The sequence below is a fragment of the Ascidiella aspersa genome, chromosome 6, assembly GCF_963924565.1.
Source record: "Ascidiella aspersa chromosome 6, kaAscAspe10.2, whole genome shotgun sequence".
NCBI lineage: Eukaryota > Metazoa > Chordata > Ascidiacea > Phlebobranchia > Ascidiidae > Ascidiella > Ascidiella aspersa.
Genome location: NC_139452.1, coordinates 28,619,612 through 28,639,717, shown reverse-complemented (window position 1 = coordinate 28,639,717; position 20,106 = coordinate 28,619,612). Strand labels below are relative to the sequence as shown.

Here is a 20,106-nt window from a genome sequence, read left to right as displayed (position 1 = left end):
AGCTGAAAGAGATTTGACAGGAATCCATAAACTCAATTATCGCAAAAGCAGAATCAAATTTGCCCGATTCATTGAAAGAAAGAAAATAGAGACTTTGCTTTCAAATTTATGAAAAAATATGTCTGTAAACCTTACCTAAAGGTTACGTTTTTATCAGAATCGACGTGCCTGAAAACTGACATGCCTGATGCACTGTTACACTGACACTGAGATACAGGTTTGTAAAACATCTGCGTCGCTGAGATTCGAACTCACGACCGTAGAACTGCTGCCGCTTTTTAACAACATCTTATTAACACCAATATCGGCAAACGGTTTTCTAAAGTGGGGTTAAACAAATTATTTTGCTATGTAGTTTTAAAACCCAGTAGCTTAAAAATTAAGCTATATGAGAAAGATAATTCTTGAGTCAAAACCTTGTAGTGTTCCACATTTAAAACTTTTTGCAAAGATTCGGTTAAAAATAGGGTTTTTTGAACTTTTAACGAAAAACAAAAGTCAAGAAAAAAACAAAAAACCACCTTTTGTTCTTCGAGTCTGCGCTCGATGTCGTCATCAGTGCACTCGTGATGCATGACTGGTTTCAGCAGGTTGAACTCGATCGATTTCAGCCAATCACGGAGCCCGGTCATGCAGGTGTCGAGTTGAGCGACTGCCGCGATGGTTTCCTTCAACTTTCGTGCTCTGCGAAAAAAACTAAGTATTAAGAAGAATGAACCTTGGGTAAGCCATTGGTGTAAACATCATACCGTAATTATGCCACTAAGTATTGAGGTTTTCCTTAGATTTAAAGCCATTAAATGAATAAAAACTATTTCACCAGCTAACTGAACCATGATTTAAAGTTTTGTTTTTACTGAGAGACCTGGGAGCAAGACATACAAACCTTTAGGAAAATTCTGAAAAGCCGAAACTTTTCTTTCACTTTTTTTAGAACCAGTGTTTTTCTTGACGAAACTTATCTAAAAGTGATCGTAATCAATTTGTTGTTTTGTGAAGAACTAAATCCCAAATCATGTCTGAACACAGGACTTCAAATTCACTTCTATGCACGATTTGATCGCCGTGGTGGTAATCTTACGTTGCTTTTCTTAGAAAATTGGTTTACATGTAAAAAAATTCTTTCCGCGAACGGAAACAAGACTGTTTTTGCCTTGCAAAGCCAATTCGTCTGATTATACTAAATAAAGCGTTGAATATATATGGTATATAACCTTTGTAGCACTCTGTGCAAGCTGCACTTTGAACATCCCCGGGTCCAATTTCGGTTTGTTAAATCGATAAACCTCAGTGGTGGTTTTGTTTGGCTACATTCACTTTAATGTCGCTCCCAGGTATTACGATCAATCCTTGTTAGACATCTGCTGCACACAGGGCGTTAATAATTCAGGAAGGCAACAAAACAGGGAGCATTTGACAAATGTCTCCCACGTTTGTGGCTAATATTGTGTGGGATTTAAACCGCATTTTAATGAGCCGTACGAATATACTCTCAAGCCAACCGTCAAAATTTAAGAGATTTTTTGTAAAAATATGATGAAAAAGTATATTTTTAAGTAAACCAATATACAAATGATCATAATCACTTAGCAATTTTTAAATCTTTGTTGGTCATTTCCCTGTTAAAGTTTAAAAACCACAGCGTCAACCTTTAAATTACCCCTGTTAAATTTTAAACATTTTTTATAAGAATAAAATTAAGGTATCATAAAGCTGTAAATGTCGACTATATTATGTTTTATTACAATCTTGATTATTCGGTTAAAGCCAAACTCTTTCCCAAAAATAGGTCAACATTCCTGCATTTTTATGCCGAAGCAAACGTCAAAAGAAAAAACTCCAATTGTCATTCAAGCGTCACAATGTCGTCACAAACCTTCCCGCCAAAACTCCTCCCCGAGCCGTTCGAATTAATTCTCAAGTCAATCGTCAAAATTTGTGACGTTTCTTGTAAAAAAATGATGCGAAATATATTTCTTTAAGTAGGCCATTAGCCAAATGGTAACCACTTGATCGTTTAGCGAGATTACCTTTTGTTTCATTAACAGCAATTTTTTGTCTTGTCGTTTAAACCACAGTATCAACCTTTAAATTACCCCTGTTGAATTTTAAGCATTTTTAAATAAATAACTTTAAGTTATAATAAAGCTGTAAGTGTCGACTATATTGTATTTTAATATCATCATTGTTTTAGCGGTTTAAATAAAACTCTACCGCGAAAGTAGGTCAGAATTCCAGCACTCATACGCTCAAGCAAACGTCAAAAGCCAAAAGCTCCAAGTGTCATTCAAGCGTCACAATGCCATCACAAACCGACACTTCCCGCCAAAACTCATACTCGAACCGCTTGACCAGGAGTAACCCCGCGAACGCCGACGACATGACGTAATGCAAAAACGCGCATTGCGAAGCGATACGTCATTTGTGTGAGCGTCAATAGCCACAATGTGTATCTTGCCGACTTAGATGTTTTACAAGTAACACACTTGTAAGACATGCTTGTAAATATGTTCTGATTGTATCTGGTTAATATTTGAATACGCTGTGTGCTAGTCGCGTACATTTAAAAAATTAAGTTAGAAAATGTAAAAATTCAATCTAAGACTTATTCGCATTTAAACAAAAATACGCATTTACTGATATTACTAAGTAAAACTCTTTAAAACATGCATTTAATGGCATCTTGTGGTCTTGTTAATATTTTAATAGACTCATGAATGAGCGTAAATTTTCACTTTTGAATCAGAAAAACGCAAAATTTAAGATAAAAATTGAGAAATACACATTTACAGACTAGACGTTCAATCTATTGTATCCAATGCATCTTAATTCATCTGCACGACTTTGTCGCTTCAAGTTTAGAGAAACATCCACAACACTCATAGCTTTAGGCGAGTTTGCATTACAGAGGCTACTTAGCTGGTTGATACCAGTGCTCTAATGACTTAAATCACTGCCTCGTCTTAGGTGCACTTGATTTATTTCTAATGACTTGACTAAACCTGACGTAAGTTTTAGACGAGTGAGTTGACTTGGACTTAAGTTATTTTGTCAACTTGGGTTGAAATGAGGGGTATATATTAAGCATTTTTTTATAATTGTGGTTATTTATCTTAATTTTTGCGCATAACACATTTTGCTTGTTATATTTTGCGTTCATTTTTTTAACGTGTATAACTTCTCAGTCGAAAGAGTTTACCAATTTTATTAGTATACTGTTTTTTGTTTTTTTTGACACGGACTTGTCTTGAAGTTGACTTTCTCTAACGTCTTGGACTGGGACTTGACTTGGTATTTAAAAAAATACTTGACTGGCACTTTGAAAATGATTTGACTACAACACTGGTTCATATAGCTATACCCTCCCTTACATTATCCCCCAAACAACTGGCTAGCTTTGTGGAAACGGTGCAACAAACATGCAGCCACAAAAATGCACAACAGCAAACACGACCAAACCTTTAGCCCTCTGGTCGTGATTTGCCGCGATTAAAGGCGAGATAGCAATTCCCTTGAGCTGTGATTTAATCGATCAATCGATTCGCTTTGCATATTTTAAAAGTTAGCCTATAAATATACTTGTATTGAGATAAAATCGGCCGTTTCATTACAAAGAACTATGCACATTGAATATTTCATTAAACATAGTCGCCAGTCGGCTTCCAAAAAATGGTTTATTTTCCTAACTTGATTCTTATAATCAGGAATTAGTTGAATTTTTCAAAAGTAACACATGAATCTACTTGCGGAATTATAAATTTTATCCTGGGCCCAAATTTTATGTTGACATTTTCATTAACGTTTTTACACTAAAAGCTTTGATTCGTCGCTTTAATCCTAATCATAGCCCAGACTACAAGTTTTACTGACAAAATATTTTCACTTATCATTTATAAAAAGGTTTTCTATACGTTACTGTACAGCGTATTTAAAAATAAACTGTTGTACACCCGAAATACAAAATTAAGAACATACGTACCTCAAGCTAACTTACAAGAAATTTCTTCAATTAGTGTTTATTCAGTAAGCTATTAATGTTATGCGCACTGGTCAAACTGCCTATTTGTTAAAACCTCTCAACATTTCATAACAAGCTATTGCGTAGAAATTAATTAAGTTCGCGAGTCCTCGATGCGGCTTGGGTACGCGATCTTGAAAGTTCATCAATCAAACATGTTGTTGTGGTTACGGGTAGGGATGCTCAAAGTAGAATATCGAATCCTTGGATTCGAATCCAGATGGGATTCGAATCCAATTCTGCCATTTATTTCGGGTAATTGGAACCGATATAATTTAATGTTTTACCGCGGATTGTTGCGCCTAATTGCACAAACGCGTGTGGTAAGTTGGCCTGTCGCCGCGGCGACCAATTTATAGTGCTTGCTTTAAATGTAACCTCGTAGTGCAGTGTCAGCGTTTTTTCGGGCGACCAATTACCGCGACGCGATAATGTTCGTCTAATAATTAAGTGTCAATCAAGCGTTATTGAGCGAGCGGCTAACGTGTAATGTCAGGTGTGGAGTTCGCAATTTCCCTAAATGCGTTAAGTTGCAAAAGTAATATTGCGTTGCAAAACGTGCTGGCCGTCCACAAAATGCGCTATGAGGTTACTTCAGGTCAACTTTAGGCCAATATTCAGGGAAGTTATGCAGTTATGCACAACGTAATTGTCAAGAATTCGTTATGTCAATAATAACTTTGTATTCTTTGCAGTACATCATTTGACTGCATAACAGATCATGTTAGTCAAAAAAGAAGCAACAAGACTTAACAATGCTTTGAAAATCAGGACCGAATTGCTTAAGACTTCTGTGTGAAGTGTTGCATTTTCTCACTATTGGCAAAAATATAAGTTTTGGAGACAACCTGGACAGTTGACATATTACAGTTTACAGAACGGCTTCAGATGACAGTTGTTAAGAATGTTAAACATATGAGAGAGTTTTTTAATTATAATGTACACATGTTAGAAAATTGTTTGGGCGATTTATTGCTGTGATTGTGGACCCTATAGGGTAGATTAAGATTAATCCCTTCCCCAAACAAAATCGAGGTTAAATAATTTAATAAAAATATACTAGGATTCGCTATTCTGGATTCGTTATTCTAGATTCGAAACCTATTATTCTAGAATACCTTGGGATTCTACTTTGAACATCCCTAGTTACGGGTGAGTGATTTTCGACAAAGCGCTTCTCGCGTTTCTACATCGCTGGAAAGTTCGCTTGCATTATCTATGTGTTATGTAAATATTGACGAGTTATGTTCTCAAAAAGCCTTCAAAACTAGAATTCAAAGGTTTTCATTATACAGCAGGCTATGTTTGTCTCAACTAAATAAAGCAGGTGATTTTTAGATTGTATATTACAACTCAAATATTTATCATTTATATGTCGCAAATTTTTCATCTGCTCAACGAAATCTGCAAACTACCTTAAATACACTTTTACTTTCGCTGCCATAACTAGCCAAACATTTTTACAAACAGGGCAAATTGAGTAAAATTTTACACTTTATGTTCAAACCACATGCTGTACTTTAGTTACAAAACCCCTAATTTGACAAAAGACAGATTTTTCGTTTTTACAACTAATTTACGCAAATTTATCTTACAACTAATTTACGCAATTTTATTTTCTTCAGCGCGAGACAAATGTAAACTGCAGGCTAAGTTTTACGGTATATGGATGTCGGCAATGGACAGTTTACACGAAAGCTTTAAAATCACGCCCTTTATCACCACCTAGATAAACCTTTAAAACGATAAAATGTCCTTATTAATTGAAACTTCGAGAATTTTCGCAGGTTAACCGGCGTAATATTTCAAGTGTAGAAAACCCATGCTGATACTGTACAACAGTGCTATAGGCAACTACGCTGTTTCTGAAGGCGACTATGCGAGATATAGGTATATCAGGGAGCTGGTATAGCTTTAAAAAAGTATGGTTACGTTCTTGCGACTTTATGACAAGACTTTCCATAAAAAAAGTTTACATTACAATCTGTAACCGAACATTAAATTATGTCAAAAAAACCTTTTGTTGCGTTTATGTTATTGGGTTTTTATATGTTTAGGAAAAAAAATACCTTTTCGAAGTTAATGTAGACATTTCTAACAACACTATCCACAAAATAATTAAAACAATGAAATCATAACCTGTAACCAATTAGCTAATGAGTCACTCGTTACTCGTCCGAGTCGGAACAAGTTTCTCAACCAGAGTATTTACTCGTTTTGTACTTCTTTTAATTTTTTAGAGTAAAGTTTCTACTCGATTTGATGAGTAGCACTCGTTAATGGTCCAAGACAAAATAAGTTTCATAACCAGAGTTACTACTCGTTTTGTACCAACCTTGCACGAGCCAGTCCCTCCAAATACTGCCACCTATCGGTGATCTTCTTAAGTTTTCTTTCGACCTCGTTGTCGCTTCCGGCAGGTGGCGCTAGCAAGGAGGCGAGTTTCTCGAGGTGTGATCGCTTGTCGTCCAAACTGTCGCCAGCCAAGTAGTCCTAAGTAGAATAAAAGGTTAAATATCTGCGATGGCGGAACAATCTAAAAATATTTATTAGTTAAAGTAAAGTCCCTGAGTCCCTAAGTCAAGTTCAGTTAAAGTCCTAAGTAGAATAAAAGGTTAAATAACTATAAGGGCAGAACAATCTAGAAAGATTACTTGGTTAAAGCCCCTAAGTCACTTGAAGTCCCTAGGCTTAGTAAAATAGTTTATGTACCAAGCCAAGTTGTCCTTAGTCGAATAAAAAGGTAAATAACTGCGAGGGCCTAACAATCTAGGAATATTTTTCAGTTGAAGACCGTAAGCCAGGTGAAGTCCCTAAGTTCAGTTAAAGTCAAGTGCACCTTATCGAGAAGAAAAGCTAAATAACTGCAAGGGCAGAACAAACTAGAAAGATTATTAGGTCCCAAAGTCAGTCGAAGTACCTCAGTTTAGTCAAAGAGTTTATGTTCCAGCCAAGTTGTTCTAAGCGGGAAAGGGTAAATAACTTTGTTTTAAAGCATAGCTTGTAATGCTTAGCAGAATAATTTACACATGCAATCTGCCAGCAAGAACACCCATATTTGTAAAGAAACAGCAACGAAAAAACAAGTGGAAACTAACAACAAACCTTTTGGAGTTTCTCGAGAAACTCCTCGGCGTCAGAATCACTCAATTGCGCCACCTTGCGCTCAGTGTCGGACAGCCATTCGCAAAGATCTCGATATTTCTCGCCGAATTCGTTCCAAGAGTTAATTCTGTAATACGAAACATCATGTGGTTGAAGAGTTTTGAAAAACGTAAGTTGGGCAAACTTCATGGCTACACATTTTATTTTCAACCAAATCTAATTGAGTCGTCACCAAGGGCATTTAAACTTAAAAATATTAAAAAAAATAAGCTTTAAATCCAGGCTAATAGTGAAAAATTTCAATAAATTAAACATAATTTTAAATAATACAATATACCAAACCCGACGACAGTTTAAAAATGATGAACACAAATTAATTTTGTCTTGTTGAAATTTAAAAAAATAAAAACTCTGACTTGTAAAACTATTTAAAAAAAAAGATAAAGTACAGTTAAAATACCAAAAAGGAAAACAATATAAATCTCACCTTTCTTCGACGGATCTTTTCCTCTGTTCCACTTCGTTGCGCACGTCATGCCAGAGTGCGCGAGCCAATGAGATTCGTTCACGCATGAGTGACATGTCGGCACGTGACACAAGATCAGGGAGGTTGTTGGAAAGTTTTTCGATCGTTCTAAAGTGAAATTAAAAACGATGTATAGTTTATTTTAGGATTAAAAGTACTGGACTATAAAAAGAAAAAGTGGAGTTTGTCTCATCGGCTTATCCTTTGATTTATCCACAAAAAAAAAGTTGTGCCTTTCCGATTTTTATGTATAATTGCGTTTATGTGATAACTGCTGATGCATAGATGATTGTACAAGTGCACAAAAGGTGATATTTAAATGTTCTTGTCGTGCTGCGCATTTGTGTAGTTGCTCACCTTAAAAACACTAGAACAGTTGTTTACAGGCTTGGCCTGTTTTCGATTGGTAAAAGTAAACAGAAAAATGCTTTCAAAACGGCATAAAAGGAAAACACTGCCATAATCCCCCCCCCCCAAAGAAAACAGTTACAAACATCAGTCTGACCAAAAAAAATTCAGTTGAATATTACTGCCTTTGTCAATATTATGTTACTTACGACGAAATACCAATAGGAAACAAACCGTGGCAAATTAATGTTTATAAAAAGGATATTTTCCCTCCCATGCTAGCACATGACTACGATGACTTCAAACAGAAGCATATTTTCTTTAGACTAAAAGTTTAAATAATATTCAATAACAAATAAAATGTTGGTCTTTTTTTCATTTAAACCCCAAACCAACCCGAAAACCTCACGAACCTCATTTTGTCCGGATTCCTCTCAAAGGTGATTTCCCTGTCCCGACACTTTATCGCCTCCGCGTGGAGGTCTTCGAGCGTGACGGGCATCGCGGCGCCGAGCATCTCGCGCGTCTGACGTAACCAAGTGATGACGTCATTGATCTTGGCGTCACACACATCCCATTTGTTGACGATGTTTTGAAGTTGGCGTCTGTGGAATAAAGTAAACCGGTTAAGCAATGTTTTGCTTAATGCGTTATTTCAACCAATGTGACGTCATGTCAAAAATGATGACGTCACACTGAATGATGTACAAGTTGTAGATCAAAAATGCTCAGATGCGGAAATATTAAAAGGCTAAAAAGAGAAAATCGAAAAAAAAAAAGATGATTTTGATTACTCGCTTTAATAATGAATGGTCTTAGGTAAAAAGATTCAATTAGTGACCACTTCCTTTTCTTAACGTTTTCAGTTTTACAACCACTGACCAAAACTTTCTTAAAAATTTGTTGATTATAATTTAAAAAATGAATAAATCAAAATTAAAATTGAAATATAATACAAAATTAAAAAAACGGCTGTACAAAACTTTGCTTTTCAACGCTTGAGAACAGCATCTCATATTAATGTTAAAACTAATCATATAATATTTAATACAAAGTTCTTTATTCAACCTCTTGTCCTTAACGGCGTGGTTGGCGTTTAGGAAGTCGTTGTGACAAGTGGAAATTTCCTTCTTCAGTCGAGCGTGAAAATCTCCCCTCACTAGCGACATCACGCGGTGACCGGAATCCAACATCGCAGAGCAGATTCCAGCGTCGGTTGAAGACTCAAGCTCCTTAAAGGTCACGTTAATGTTGTTTAGTGCCGTAAGGGCTTCTAAGCCGCTATTTTCGTATGTCCTGAATTGGCCTAAATTTTTCTGTTAAACATTCCTGAAAAACGATAATCTTTGTTGTTTAGTTTTGCTCAACTGCAATTCTTGGGATTAGCACCTGATATAACGCGTATTTACCAACTTTGAAGCAAAGTGTGTTAAGTATTGTTGCTCTGAATTCAATAAAAAAGTCGACTTAAACCTATGACAACAATTTTTACTATAATTAAAATGTACTTAGATTTCGACATATTACTTTTACACATTGAGCGTGTTTGTCGTCTGAATATACTTTTGTTGGGTGTTGTTTTATGTTATTATTAGAAGCTAAAATAACCCATAGGTTGTTTTCAGTCAAATGCAACAAAGCACTTTAATTCCCGAAAAATTAATAAGTTTGAAATTTAAAAAATTTAAATTGAAGTGAATAATAATTAATTTTGTTTTTTACATGATAACAAAGTAAAAGTTATGTTTCCACTCACCATTATTTCAGCGAGGGTTGTTGGCGCAAGTCCAACCACCGGAAGTTCCCTGTCGAACTTCGTCATCTCTACGTCACACAGACGAGTCGATGAAGTCACAAGGTCGCTGTGCTGCTTGTAGTCTAGCCAGGTTGCTATGGCAGCGTCGACGACTGACTTGCGCTCTCGCGCACTGCGGAGAACCCTGCTCCATTGTTTGTCGAGGGAGGAAAGTTTGTTGCGGAATTCAACTCTGCCAAAAAAGGAGATTGATTTAAAAAATTTAAAATAAAAACAAATTAACAAAAAATTAAAAAAATCGTTTGAGAACTTTTATAAGCGTGAGATTTTATTAAATATTGATATTTTAAGCATAAAAACATCATAGAAAATATGGCTTGATTTTTTCGTTATTACCATTAGTTCTTGTAGTTATTATTTATTGCTTTTTGAGTTGTAAGGTTATTTATATTAACAAAATTTTTATTAATAAATTTGTTCGCACTGCTTTTATTCAATTTATTATGATTTTAGTAGGAAGTACATCTAACCATTTAAAGTATTATTAATTCAGAAATTCATTTTTTACAAATAATTTAGCGTAGGACCGGCACAGATACTACCCTGGTATCGGACGAGGGGCGATACTACCACTTGGCTTTGTTTTGATAATAATGGACAACACAAGTTTCAGTTTGCGTCCTGGCATTTCTTACCTATCGTCGACGACATTTTCCTTGAGCATTTGTTCACCCTCGTCAATAATATGACGTAACAATTGCTGTCGCGCGCCGCTCTCGACGATGAAAAGGTCATAGGACCTAGAACAGAAAACCTTGTTAAACTAAAGTTGTTTTAATATAGGTTTTATCAGTCAAACTCAAAAGCGGTTAGATTTTTCTGTATACTAGTTAAAGTTGTTTTGATATACTATTTTATCCAGATTGTAAAACAGAGATTATTGTTAAGCTCTTATTTTGTAAATTGGTCAACAATTCGCTGAAATACGTTTTCTAAAATAAGAATTTAGCCTGAATTGTAACACATGTCAGAAAGAAGATTATTTAACTTGTTTTTATCTAGCATGCTCATAATATTTTTCATGGGGTCTTTTAGCCATATCAAGTAATTGGTAAAGATATCAAGGCTATCATGTAAGTTTCACACCACATTATCTGGATATTTTGTTTTTAAAAAATAAGGAATGCTTCACAATTTTGCGTTCCATCATAGCGCTGGCTTTTTTTTTTAACTTTCTTTATATTAGATTACCTTGCTTGTTCGAGCAATCCCCTGTAGGAGCATGGCAGGTCGGCCACCAGTCCACGTTCCGCTTGCGTCACAAATAAAATCCAACGCTCACACTTGTCCTTAAACTCTAGGTGGGGCAAGAGAGTCGTCAGATGGACACCGAACCTGGAATGAAATGTAGGGGTTTCTTGCCTAAGGCTTATTGATTAAAAATATATTGTGTTTTCTAAACAAACCAATGACCTTACTGAATATTTTTTACTGCAATTCTTATGTCAAACAACTGTTCTATTAAGTATTTTTGGCTTAAATTTTAAGAATTTAACTAAGAAAAAAAGTAACGTAACCCCAAAATTGAATTTTCCAATGTAACAAAAAGTGTTCAAACAAAAACACTCATCCTAAGAACTATTTAATATCGCATAACGTCCAATGTTTAGATAAAGCAACCGTTATACCTCGTTGATATTTTGAAAACGAAGAACTTTGTAGAAATACAACTGGGCAACGTTTTGTTGTTGTTAAAAGTTTTTTTGTGTGTGTTTATATCTGTAGTTACCAAAAGAATGAGATTTTGCCACAGCAATTTAATTTTAGCACAACTTTGTGAAATCTATACGAGAGTAAAAATGAACTTTTAGCGGTGAGCGAAATTCCTCTAAAACCAGTTTACTTCGGTATAAATTGTTACCTGTGCAGTGTTGCAAATACGTATTGTGAAGTAATAGACTGAACTCACTTCTTGCACGTGCTTTTAATTGATTCTTTCCATCTTTCATTGAGCGCCTGTATTTTGCTGACGTGTCGATCTGTCATTGGTAGTTTGTGAGCCAGTCGATTGACGTCATCCATAGTGTGGGAGTAAGCTTTGAAAGCCTGAAGCTGTGCGCGTAATTCCTCCAGGTTCGTCTGAAAATGAACGTTGTGCATTTCGGTAAAGTGTTTGTTTTCTTTTTTATTATTAAATAGCATTTTATTAATATGAATAGCTAAAAGAAAAAAAATTTGTATTTAAAAATCGTTCTGCAATAAAAATTTTTTCAAAGCACTTCATTTAGAAATTGTTATAGAGTTTTTCCCTCATTTTTTTTATTTTTTGCAATATTTTAGAAATTATTTTCATATCTTTTTACTCACCACGCAAATAATAACAAAAAAGTCTTATCTACATAAATATAATGATAGTCCTAATCAATATAAAGTTTTGAATAACGCTTCAATGACAGCAACTTTTAGGAGCAAAGGTAAATAGAGAAAACATAGTTTGGGCAATGACTGTACAAACCCGAAATGTACAAAAAACAGCATATTATGTATATTAAGGCATTCTTTGAACATTTTTGTTTACAAATCACAAATGTTATACTAAAAGTAATTCAATATCGTTAACTTTTTTAAAACTAAGTCGATGATGGTGGCTGTAATAGTATCAGGCTTAATTTTGAAATGCCTCAGTTTATTCATTAAATGATACGTTTTACATCTTAAACTCACTTCTATGCTTCTTCTGTCCTTTGCAGCGTCTTCTACTTTTCCGGTGTTTTGCGCTTCGCTCATCCAGGCATCCATGTACCCGATCTTATCGTTCAGCTCATCCGATATAGTCGACAACTCGCGCATGCTCTCTACCGCCACTCTGGCAGTGCGGATAATTCGAACTACTTTGGCGGAAATTCTGTTGGACGGGAATTTGCGCCAATGATAAATAACACGAAACATGTAATAACTAAAATGTAAATCAAATTTTGTTAAAATAAACAAAAGATAAAAAAGTTTTATTAAATCGTTGAAACACTTTGACCAAGTCAAGTTTATTTTTTATAAGCTACACTGGAATAAAGTATAGTTTAATTTTCTGTTACCAAAATAACAGAAAGTCTAAATTGTAAGCAAATTTACTCAAACTAAACCACGGAAAATAGGCTTGTCTAAATTTTCAAACTAAATATTATATAATATACAGAATTACTTGTATCACTCACAAAGCAGTAAAAACATAACTAAATAAATTTCTTTTTTTAAATCACAAATTTTATATGGAACTTTGCGCTTATAGACAAGGCAACAAATTCTGCAAAAATTCTAGTTTATGAAAATTTGTTTTTTATCACGTCGAAACTGCAAACTGTATTTTAGACATTTTCAAGTAAATATCAATAGCACTTGAATACCAGATTCCTGAAATGCCTTGAAAGCATTAAAACCGTAAATAATCCAGAATAAACTCGTATAAACAAATTTTTCTATCTACCTTGCGTTGCTCGAATACCAGCAAAACGGATAAATTAAAAACTTGGATAAAATTAAAAATGATGAATTGTTGTGCAAAAAAGAACCTATCCTATATCAACAGAGAACAACGTAAGACTGTAAACTGTATTTCTAGCTTGCGTTCATAATAGTATATATCTAAATGCTGCTTTTCCATATTAACCTTAAAGCATTGGTACAACCAATTCTGTTTTACCTTGCGTTGCTGGCAGCCATGGAGGCGGCCAGTTGTGTTTGCTTAGCTTGTTCAGCGCGCGAGCAAATGCCTTCCAATGTGGTGAGGGCGACCCGCAACTTTTCACACGTTTCCTCCAAACCCTGACAACAAACAAAAAATGGGAGTGGTGTGAGTTAGTAATTATAGGGAAATTGAAGGTTCGTTTTTTGGGGTTAAACTGTAACGCGTGTTCTGTAATTAAATAGGTAATAAAAGGTTAAACAAGTTACATTATTGCATTTGGGTACACTATGCACGGATCGGTAATGTAGCTTGATGATAAATTGCAAAGCCAAAATTGAGTAGATCGACATCATCTTGATTAAGACGTTTCGATACGAGCTTGTATCATCTTCAGTTAATGTCAACAATGCAATTTATTATCAAGCTATATTATTCCACTTTTTAAAAATGCAGTAAACATTAAATTTTGCGAGCCCATCACAACCTTTTTTTAAAAATATTAGGAATTGATTTTTTTATTAAGTAAATATCAGATAAATTTTATAAGTTTTGTTGGACAACAACCTTATCAAATATTTTTTAGGATGCCTAAAAAATCGTATTGAACTAATTCCACGCTAACACCGAAATAAATTAAGGTTAACGAGGAATAAATATTTTATTTAGCGCCTTGTTTTATTATATCAACTTAACTAATGCTGACCCAAAGTTGTAAAATAAACAAAACATATCGCGTTGATACCGAGATACATGGCTTTAGATTAACGTCCTGGAAACAATGGAAAAGAACAGAAATATTATATAGATTTTTGGAGCATAATTGCTGGAGATTGTAGAACAGGGGTTCTTAAACTGGGGTCCATGGACCCCTTGGGGGTCCGTGAACTAGTTTTAGGGGGTCCATGAAGGCCTAATTAAAAAACTAATGTACACTTAAAAAGTTATTAATTTTTCAAAGAAAACACTTTAATTAAAAATTAAACGGTTTTGCACTGAATGTATAGTTAGACTCCATTTAACTTTCACATTTTTCGGACCGAAATAAACAGAGTTATGAAATCTATTTGTATTGTGACGTCATTCTGGAGCATTTCTTGCGTACCGGGGTCCATGCAAAGCTAAAAAAAGATTAGAGGTCCGTGGTAAAACAAGTTTAAGAACCCCTGTTGTAGAATATATAGCCCACACAGAGGAGTATAGGTAGCAATTTGAAAGCTTCGAATTCTTTATTGGGCTCCACATTGATTTAATTATTCCAAACATTTACAAAATACCTACTTCTATATGGGCTTAATATTCATTCTGTTTCGCGTATTGATTTCCAAAAATGTCGGACTACCTACCTCAGCCTTCATGAGCAAATCCCGCGGGCTTTCGATCACGGAATCCCCGCCAACAACTTGCGCGACCCTTGATCTCAGTGAGTCGGCTCGAGTGTCCGTCTCCAAAACCTTCTCATCGTATTCCCGCTTAAGGTCGATAACTTCGCGGTGGTGCTCGATCCGGGCCACGATACTCGACGATATATCGTTCCACCTGGTTGAATAATATCGTTAGTTCTATTGTCGTATCGATCAAACAAAAAAAAACTTCCCAAGGGATATTTTTTGATAAATCAGCCATGTTAGTATTGAGTAAATTTTTGGCAACCTTTATCTAGTAAAGCGTTTAACAAAATATTAACATGGTTGGATTTTGGAAAAATACATTTTAATAAAATCATTTTTTTCAGACGCTTTGTTAGATACCCTATAGATTTAACTTTGATAAAACCAAAAAATGACTATTTTTTTGTTAAAGAAATATGCAAAATGTCGGCAAAATACCCACCAATGGTTAAATTGTCTACAAAGGCTGTTTTTTGTACGATAATAAATATTAGGATGAACAATTGGTTACAATGGAAAAAAAAGGAAGAGTGTAATTGTGGCTGACCTTGCATTGATGTCTGTGACCTTAGCGCGCACGTGGTCTCCCACTTCCTCGTGGCAACTTGCCACAACACAGTCGGCTTCCACAGCCAAGAGTTGAACCTGCAACCTCTGACTTTCCAACGCATCGAGGGCATCTGGAGAAAAATGTTATGATGTAGGCTTTAGTGGCTGGAAAATTGTTAAAAAAAAGCTTCTAGTGGGATAGGTGCAAAACTGTTGAAGCAATTATAAATTAAAGCAATTGATGGGGAAATGTATAACTCCCAAAGTGACGTAAAACGTGAATACGTTGTTTGTAAATGTTCGCCACAGACAGTTTGGGCTAACAATCAACTACCAAGATGCTAATTGGTTGAATCACTTTACCTTGGAGCTTTCGTATCTTGTCAGGGGATTTCCCGTAGGTGAATTGGTCGGTTGTGAGGAACCTCTCTGCTGCCGTCAGGTGGTCGGACACAAATTGTTCGGCATTGGAATATCTGGAAGGCAAAGCATATAACACAATATCTCTCATTGTACAGTAACTAAAACTATTATAGAAGCAAGAAAATTAGGAATAAGAATTTAACCATAATACCTTTCAACCTTATTCTATCTTATTTATTATTTAAGTCAACTTTTTATACTCTTTGGAAGAAGAAAACTCTTGCAGGTTAGCTTAATCTTCATAATGTAGCAGACAGTTAGGTTTATTTCATTTTAGCAATGTTTTGATATGGAAAACTTATATTTTAAGATTCATCTTCAAATAATAATGTATTTTTTTAATTTCTCTGCAAAAAATATGCTGTTTTTCATTTGCTTTCAAATGTCTTGTAGAGGTACTCTTTCTAGCCAACGCCCGTTTAGTGATGGTTAAACGTACTTTTTCCAGATCTGGTTAAAGTTGTTTAGTTGCTCTTTTCGTTTAGCAATCGCCTGCTCCAGCATCGAGAAGGTTTTTTCCAGATCCGGTACACCAGGGTTGTCTGAACTTGACGCTACTGACCAGGATTTGTGGCCGACGTTTTTATCCGAAACGAGATCTGAAAGAGAAGTTTGTACATTAATAAATGTTTAGCTTTTCAAAAGGCTGCCTAATAAAGCGAACCAACAACTTCCTCCAATGTATAAAAACGTTAAGTGAATTCGTGCAATAATCCGTTGGTGTTCATTTAAAGGAGTTAACCTAGTCAGCACACCATCAGTATAGTAAAAAGAACGCTGTCGAATTATTAGTTTTACTGTTGACGGTATGGTAACACAAGGCAAAACTAACACACATTCACCCCTACAGCTTGCACCTCTAATGCAATTTACAAGAAGCCAAGACGACGGCCAAACACATGGCTGAGCTGTTTCAATTGTTTCTATAGGTTTAGGCAAACAGAACGTTCGACGTTTTTTCAGTGTAAAATTGATTTTTTGTGTGATTTGGAATGAATTTTAATCGTACCAGAACCACTGTCAGTGTCATAGATATGCCAGTTAAAATGTAAAATCAACTAATAAAAATACTCAGTAAATGTTGGCCGCGAAGATTGATTAAAGTCTATTGAAAGGTAAAACAAGGTTTTCAAAATGACCTCCAAAAACGCTGAGAATCACAAATTTAACTGACTTGACCTAATACATAGCTAAACAAATATATCTTGAAAATCGCGTCTGTGGAAAATGCTAACTTACCAAGATAGACGCTTTGCAGATTTTCGATTTCTTCGCGTTTCGATTTCAGTTCTTCTTCCATCGCGAGCACGTGGCCTATTGTTGACGTCACAAAGGCACGTGACCCCATTCGCGGTGACGCGGAATCCTCGTCCAATGACTGGAGAGGTGAAAGGTGAAATGTTAAAATATTTTGAATTTTAAGTAATAAGAGTAAAGAAACAAATTAGCCACAGCTGAGTTTTTTAACAGAATAAACTTAAATTAAAGGACAAAACTAATGACTGGAGAGATTGAAGATTAAATGCGAAAAGCTTTGAAAAACTTAAAAAAAGTATTTGTATCAACACAAGTAAAGGTACGAATAAAGTCAATTTAAAGTTTTCGGGCAAAATAAACTTAAAAAAAGTATAACAAAACTACCAAAAAATATTTTGTTTTAAATTGTGATGTTTGAGTAAAATACAAAAAAGTTAAAGATATATTTTCGTTTGATTACGGTTCGCTCTCTATTCAGCGTTGTTGCATCTCCAACACACAAACATACACGCTCCAGTTGGAATATAATATAGGTGAAGATATATTTACTAGCATTTTTCCACTATTGATATATCCCTAAATAAACCGGTTTAATATCCGTTTGTATCACATCAGAAGCGAAGTAGCTCACCTTCAAACTTTGTTCGGCCCAGTGACGTAGTTTCGTGACGTCATCCTCGTGATCCCGCCACTTCTGTGATTCGCGTTTTGATTGGTTGATGCACCGTTCCACCTAAAACACAAAGCACGTCATAATACACACCAACTTGACAACATATTAACATTTACCAAACTACCTGGGTCCGATAAAAATATAAAAACAAATAAATGTCCATCTTACCCGGGTTCGTAATAGCTCCCATTGGCGGTTGAGTTTCTCGAGGTCAGCTGCACACGTGGTGCCAGCAGAGTTAACGAAATCAAGAGATTTTTGCTTGGTCGTCATAATCTCTTCGAACGACTGAAAACATAATAGAACTTTGTTATACAAGATATGACAACGTTTTTTTTTTAAATCCGGCCACTACCCATCAGGTATTTCTTCAAATATACACTAATATTTATCCTACAATACAGAAATTAGTTATGTTAAAGAAATGGTGCTCAAGTCAGAGTCGAATTTACGGCTGAGGATATAACAAGCCGTCACTGAATGACTCAATAGTAAACACTCAGGATTTTCAATTGGCATAAATTGTTTGCTTTAAACTATTGATGAACAGGTGCAATTATTCTTTATGACAGATTTACATGTTGGACAGCCCTAATATTACCTGATAAGCGGTTATTTGTTGCTTGCAATCCTCGCTCGAAACTGCGTCAAAACTCTTCACATTCTCTCGATCGATCGCCGAATTCGCTGTAGCCACCCATGACGTCATATCGAATAGAATGTCAGAAGGAGACAAGACTTCGGTTTCAACCTGTGAAATTTGTAGTCAAATATTTGCTTTATATTAACTTTAATTAACGAATAGTAGTATAATCTACATTGTAGTTAATGTTAGTGTAATTTGTTTATTAGTAAAAATCATTGCTATTACAAGCAGAGTTACACCAGGTTGATGTTGATGAATGTTCAATTGTTCATGATGTTGAAAATGAGATATTCAATTGTTGATGATGTTCAAAATGAGATATTCGAAACGTTCAAAATGTTATTTACTTCTATAAGGGCTTCGATACTCTTACTTAGTATTCATATATTGTTACGTTCAGTTTTGTTACCTTTGTAAGCTTTTCTCGAACAGCAGCGACCCCGGAAGTGACAGTTTCCCACGCCGTAGCGACCTCCAGCGGGTCGTTGTTGTCTCGTTTTGATTCCGACAAAACTTCGGACATTTTTCCAACCTCGTCCAACGCAAGACGGTGGATAGGGAGATCGGAAAGGAGTGACGCGAATTCTTCCGAGCTAGAAGGAAAGGATGTATTTTTTCCCAAGTTTTATTTGTTATTCACTGTTACATATTACAGTAAAAAACGCAAAATTTGGGCTTATTTTCATGCTTTTCCTGTCTTGTCACATTGGAATTATTTTTTTACTTTTTAGGATGTGTAATATAATTTATTTATGTTAATGTCTGTTTTTTCATGTTGTATGGTAAAGGTTTCCAAATGTTATTTATATGTTGTTGCACATCACATCGAATGTCGTTTTGCATATACAATCACTTAAAGATAGAAAATTACAATTTTTTCACCATAAGTGTTACAACGCATTGACTTTAAATATGGGGTTAAGTTACAGACTTTTTGTCATAAACTGATCAAGAATATTATTGCAAATTAAAATTACCCATAAGAAACCAAATGATAAACATTTTGTAAACTCTACTCAATAAAATCGACCACAACGCTAAGATCATATTTACCATTGTTCGAATCGCGACTTGTCAATTGATCGGTCGTTGAGTCTTTCCAACAAAGATGATATTTGTCTGGAGGAAGTCCCCATCCATTCCTGAAGGGTCGAGACAGTTTCTCTGTATCTGCAGGAAAACGAATGTAACAAGGGTACTTCAAAACACAAGTGTAGGTAAATGGTTTCATTTTTGCTTTAACTTTTTCTTAATTATTTTGTTTGCACATCCTAAAACGTCACCTAATATTGCGGTGGAAAGCAGATTAAGTTTACATGAAATAGCAGCAGGGCTAATATTATAAAAATTTAATAAAACTTAAGTATAAACTAATTTCTAATTTTGTTCTCTATTTAGTTTTGTAACTAGGTCACAATAATGCACAAGTGTAACTAAATAACGCACAGTCTCGTGTTTTCATAATTTAGTTAGACATATACTATAACTTAACCAAATATTGTTCCAAAAAGCAGACTAAATGTTCGAAACGTTAAACGCTAAATATAACTGGATAAAATTCCTGTTTTGGAATTATACTAAAGTCCAATGTTATTGTTCATTTTTAATTCGAACAGTAGCTTCCCAACCGAGTCCCATAAAAAATTAAATAAAACTAACCATAACTATGTTAATCTCTAATTCAAAATAACATTCCGGTAAACGTTTCAATTTGAATTAACCCTAGAACCCAGCA

At 35.0% G+C, this 20,106-nt stretch overlaps 1 protein-coding gene across 1 annotated transcript in view; it reads right to left on the bottom strand.

Annotated features, from left to right (window-relative positions):
* LOC146141129 (nesprin-1-like) overlaps nt 1-20,106 on the bottom strand; it is a 340,733-nt gene that overhangs the window by 26,268 nt on the left and 294,359 nt on the right. The window contains exons 137-158 of the mRNA XM_083392820.1: nt 19,425-19,541; nt 18,781-18,964; nt 18,327-18,476; nt 17,894-18,013; nt 17,684-17,785; nt 17,035-17,173; nt 16,235-16,394; nt 15,736-15,848; nt 15,371-15,503; nt 14,779-14,971; nt 13,451-13,572; nt 12,478-12,658; nt 11,723-11,892; nt 11,005-11,148; nt 10,449-10,553; nt 9,754-9,985; nt 9,066-9,229; nt 8,411-8,602; nt 7,611-7,757; nt 7,124-7,250; nt 6,354-6,511; nt 522-684 (exon numbers count right to left, since the gene is read on the bottom strand). Coding sequence (XP_083248946.1) covers nt 522-684; nt 6,354-6,511; nt 7,124-7,250; nt 7,611-7,757; nt 8,411-8,602; nt 9,066-9,229; nt 9,754-9,985; nt 10,449-10,553; nt 11,005-11,148; nt 11,723-11,892; nt 12,478-12,658; nt 13,451-13,572; nt 14,779-14,971; nt 15,371-15,503; nt 15,736-15,848; nt 16,235-16,394; nt 17,035-17,173; nt 17,684-17,785; nt 17,894-18,013; nt 18,327-18,476; nt 18,781-18,964; nt 19,425-19,541 — 3,316 coding nt within the window. The remainder of the gene's footprint in view (nt 1-521; nt 685-6,353; nt 6,512-7,123; nt 7,251-7,610; nt 7,758-8,410; nt 8,603-9,065; nt 9,230-9,753; nt 9,986-10,448; nt 10,554-11,004; nt 11,149-11,722; nt 11,893-12,477; nt 12,659-13,450; nt 13,573-14,778; nt 14,972-15,370; nt 15,504-15,735; nt 15,849-16,234; nt 16,395-17,034; nt 17,174-17,683; nt 17,786-17,893; nt 18,014-18,326; nt 18,477-18,780; nt 18,965-19,424; nt 19,542-20,106) is intronic.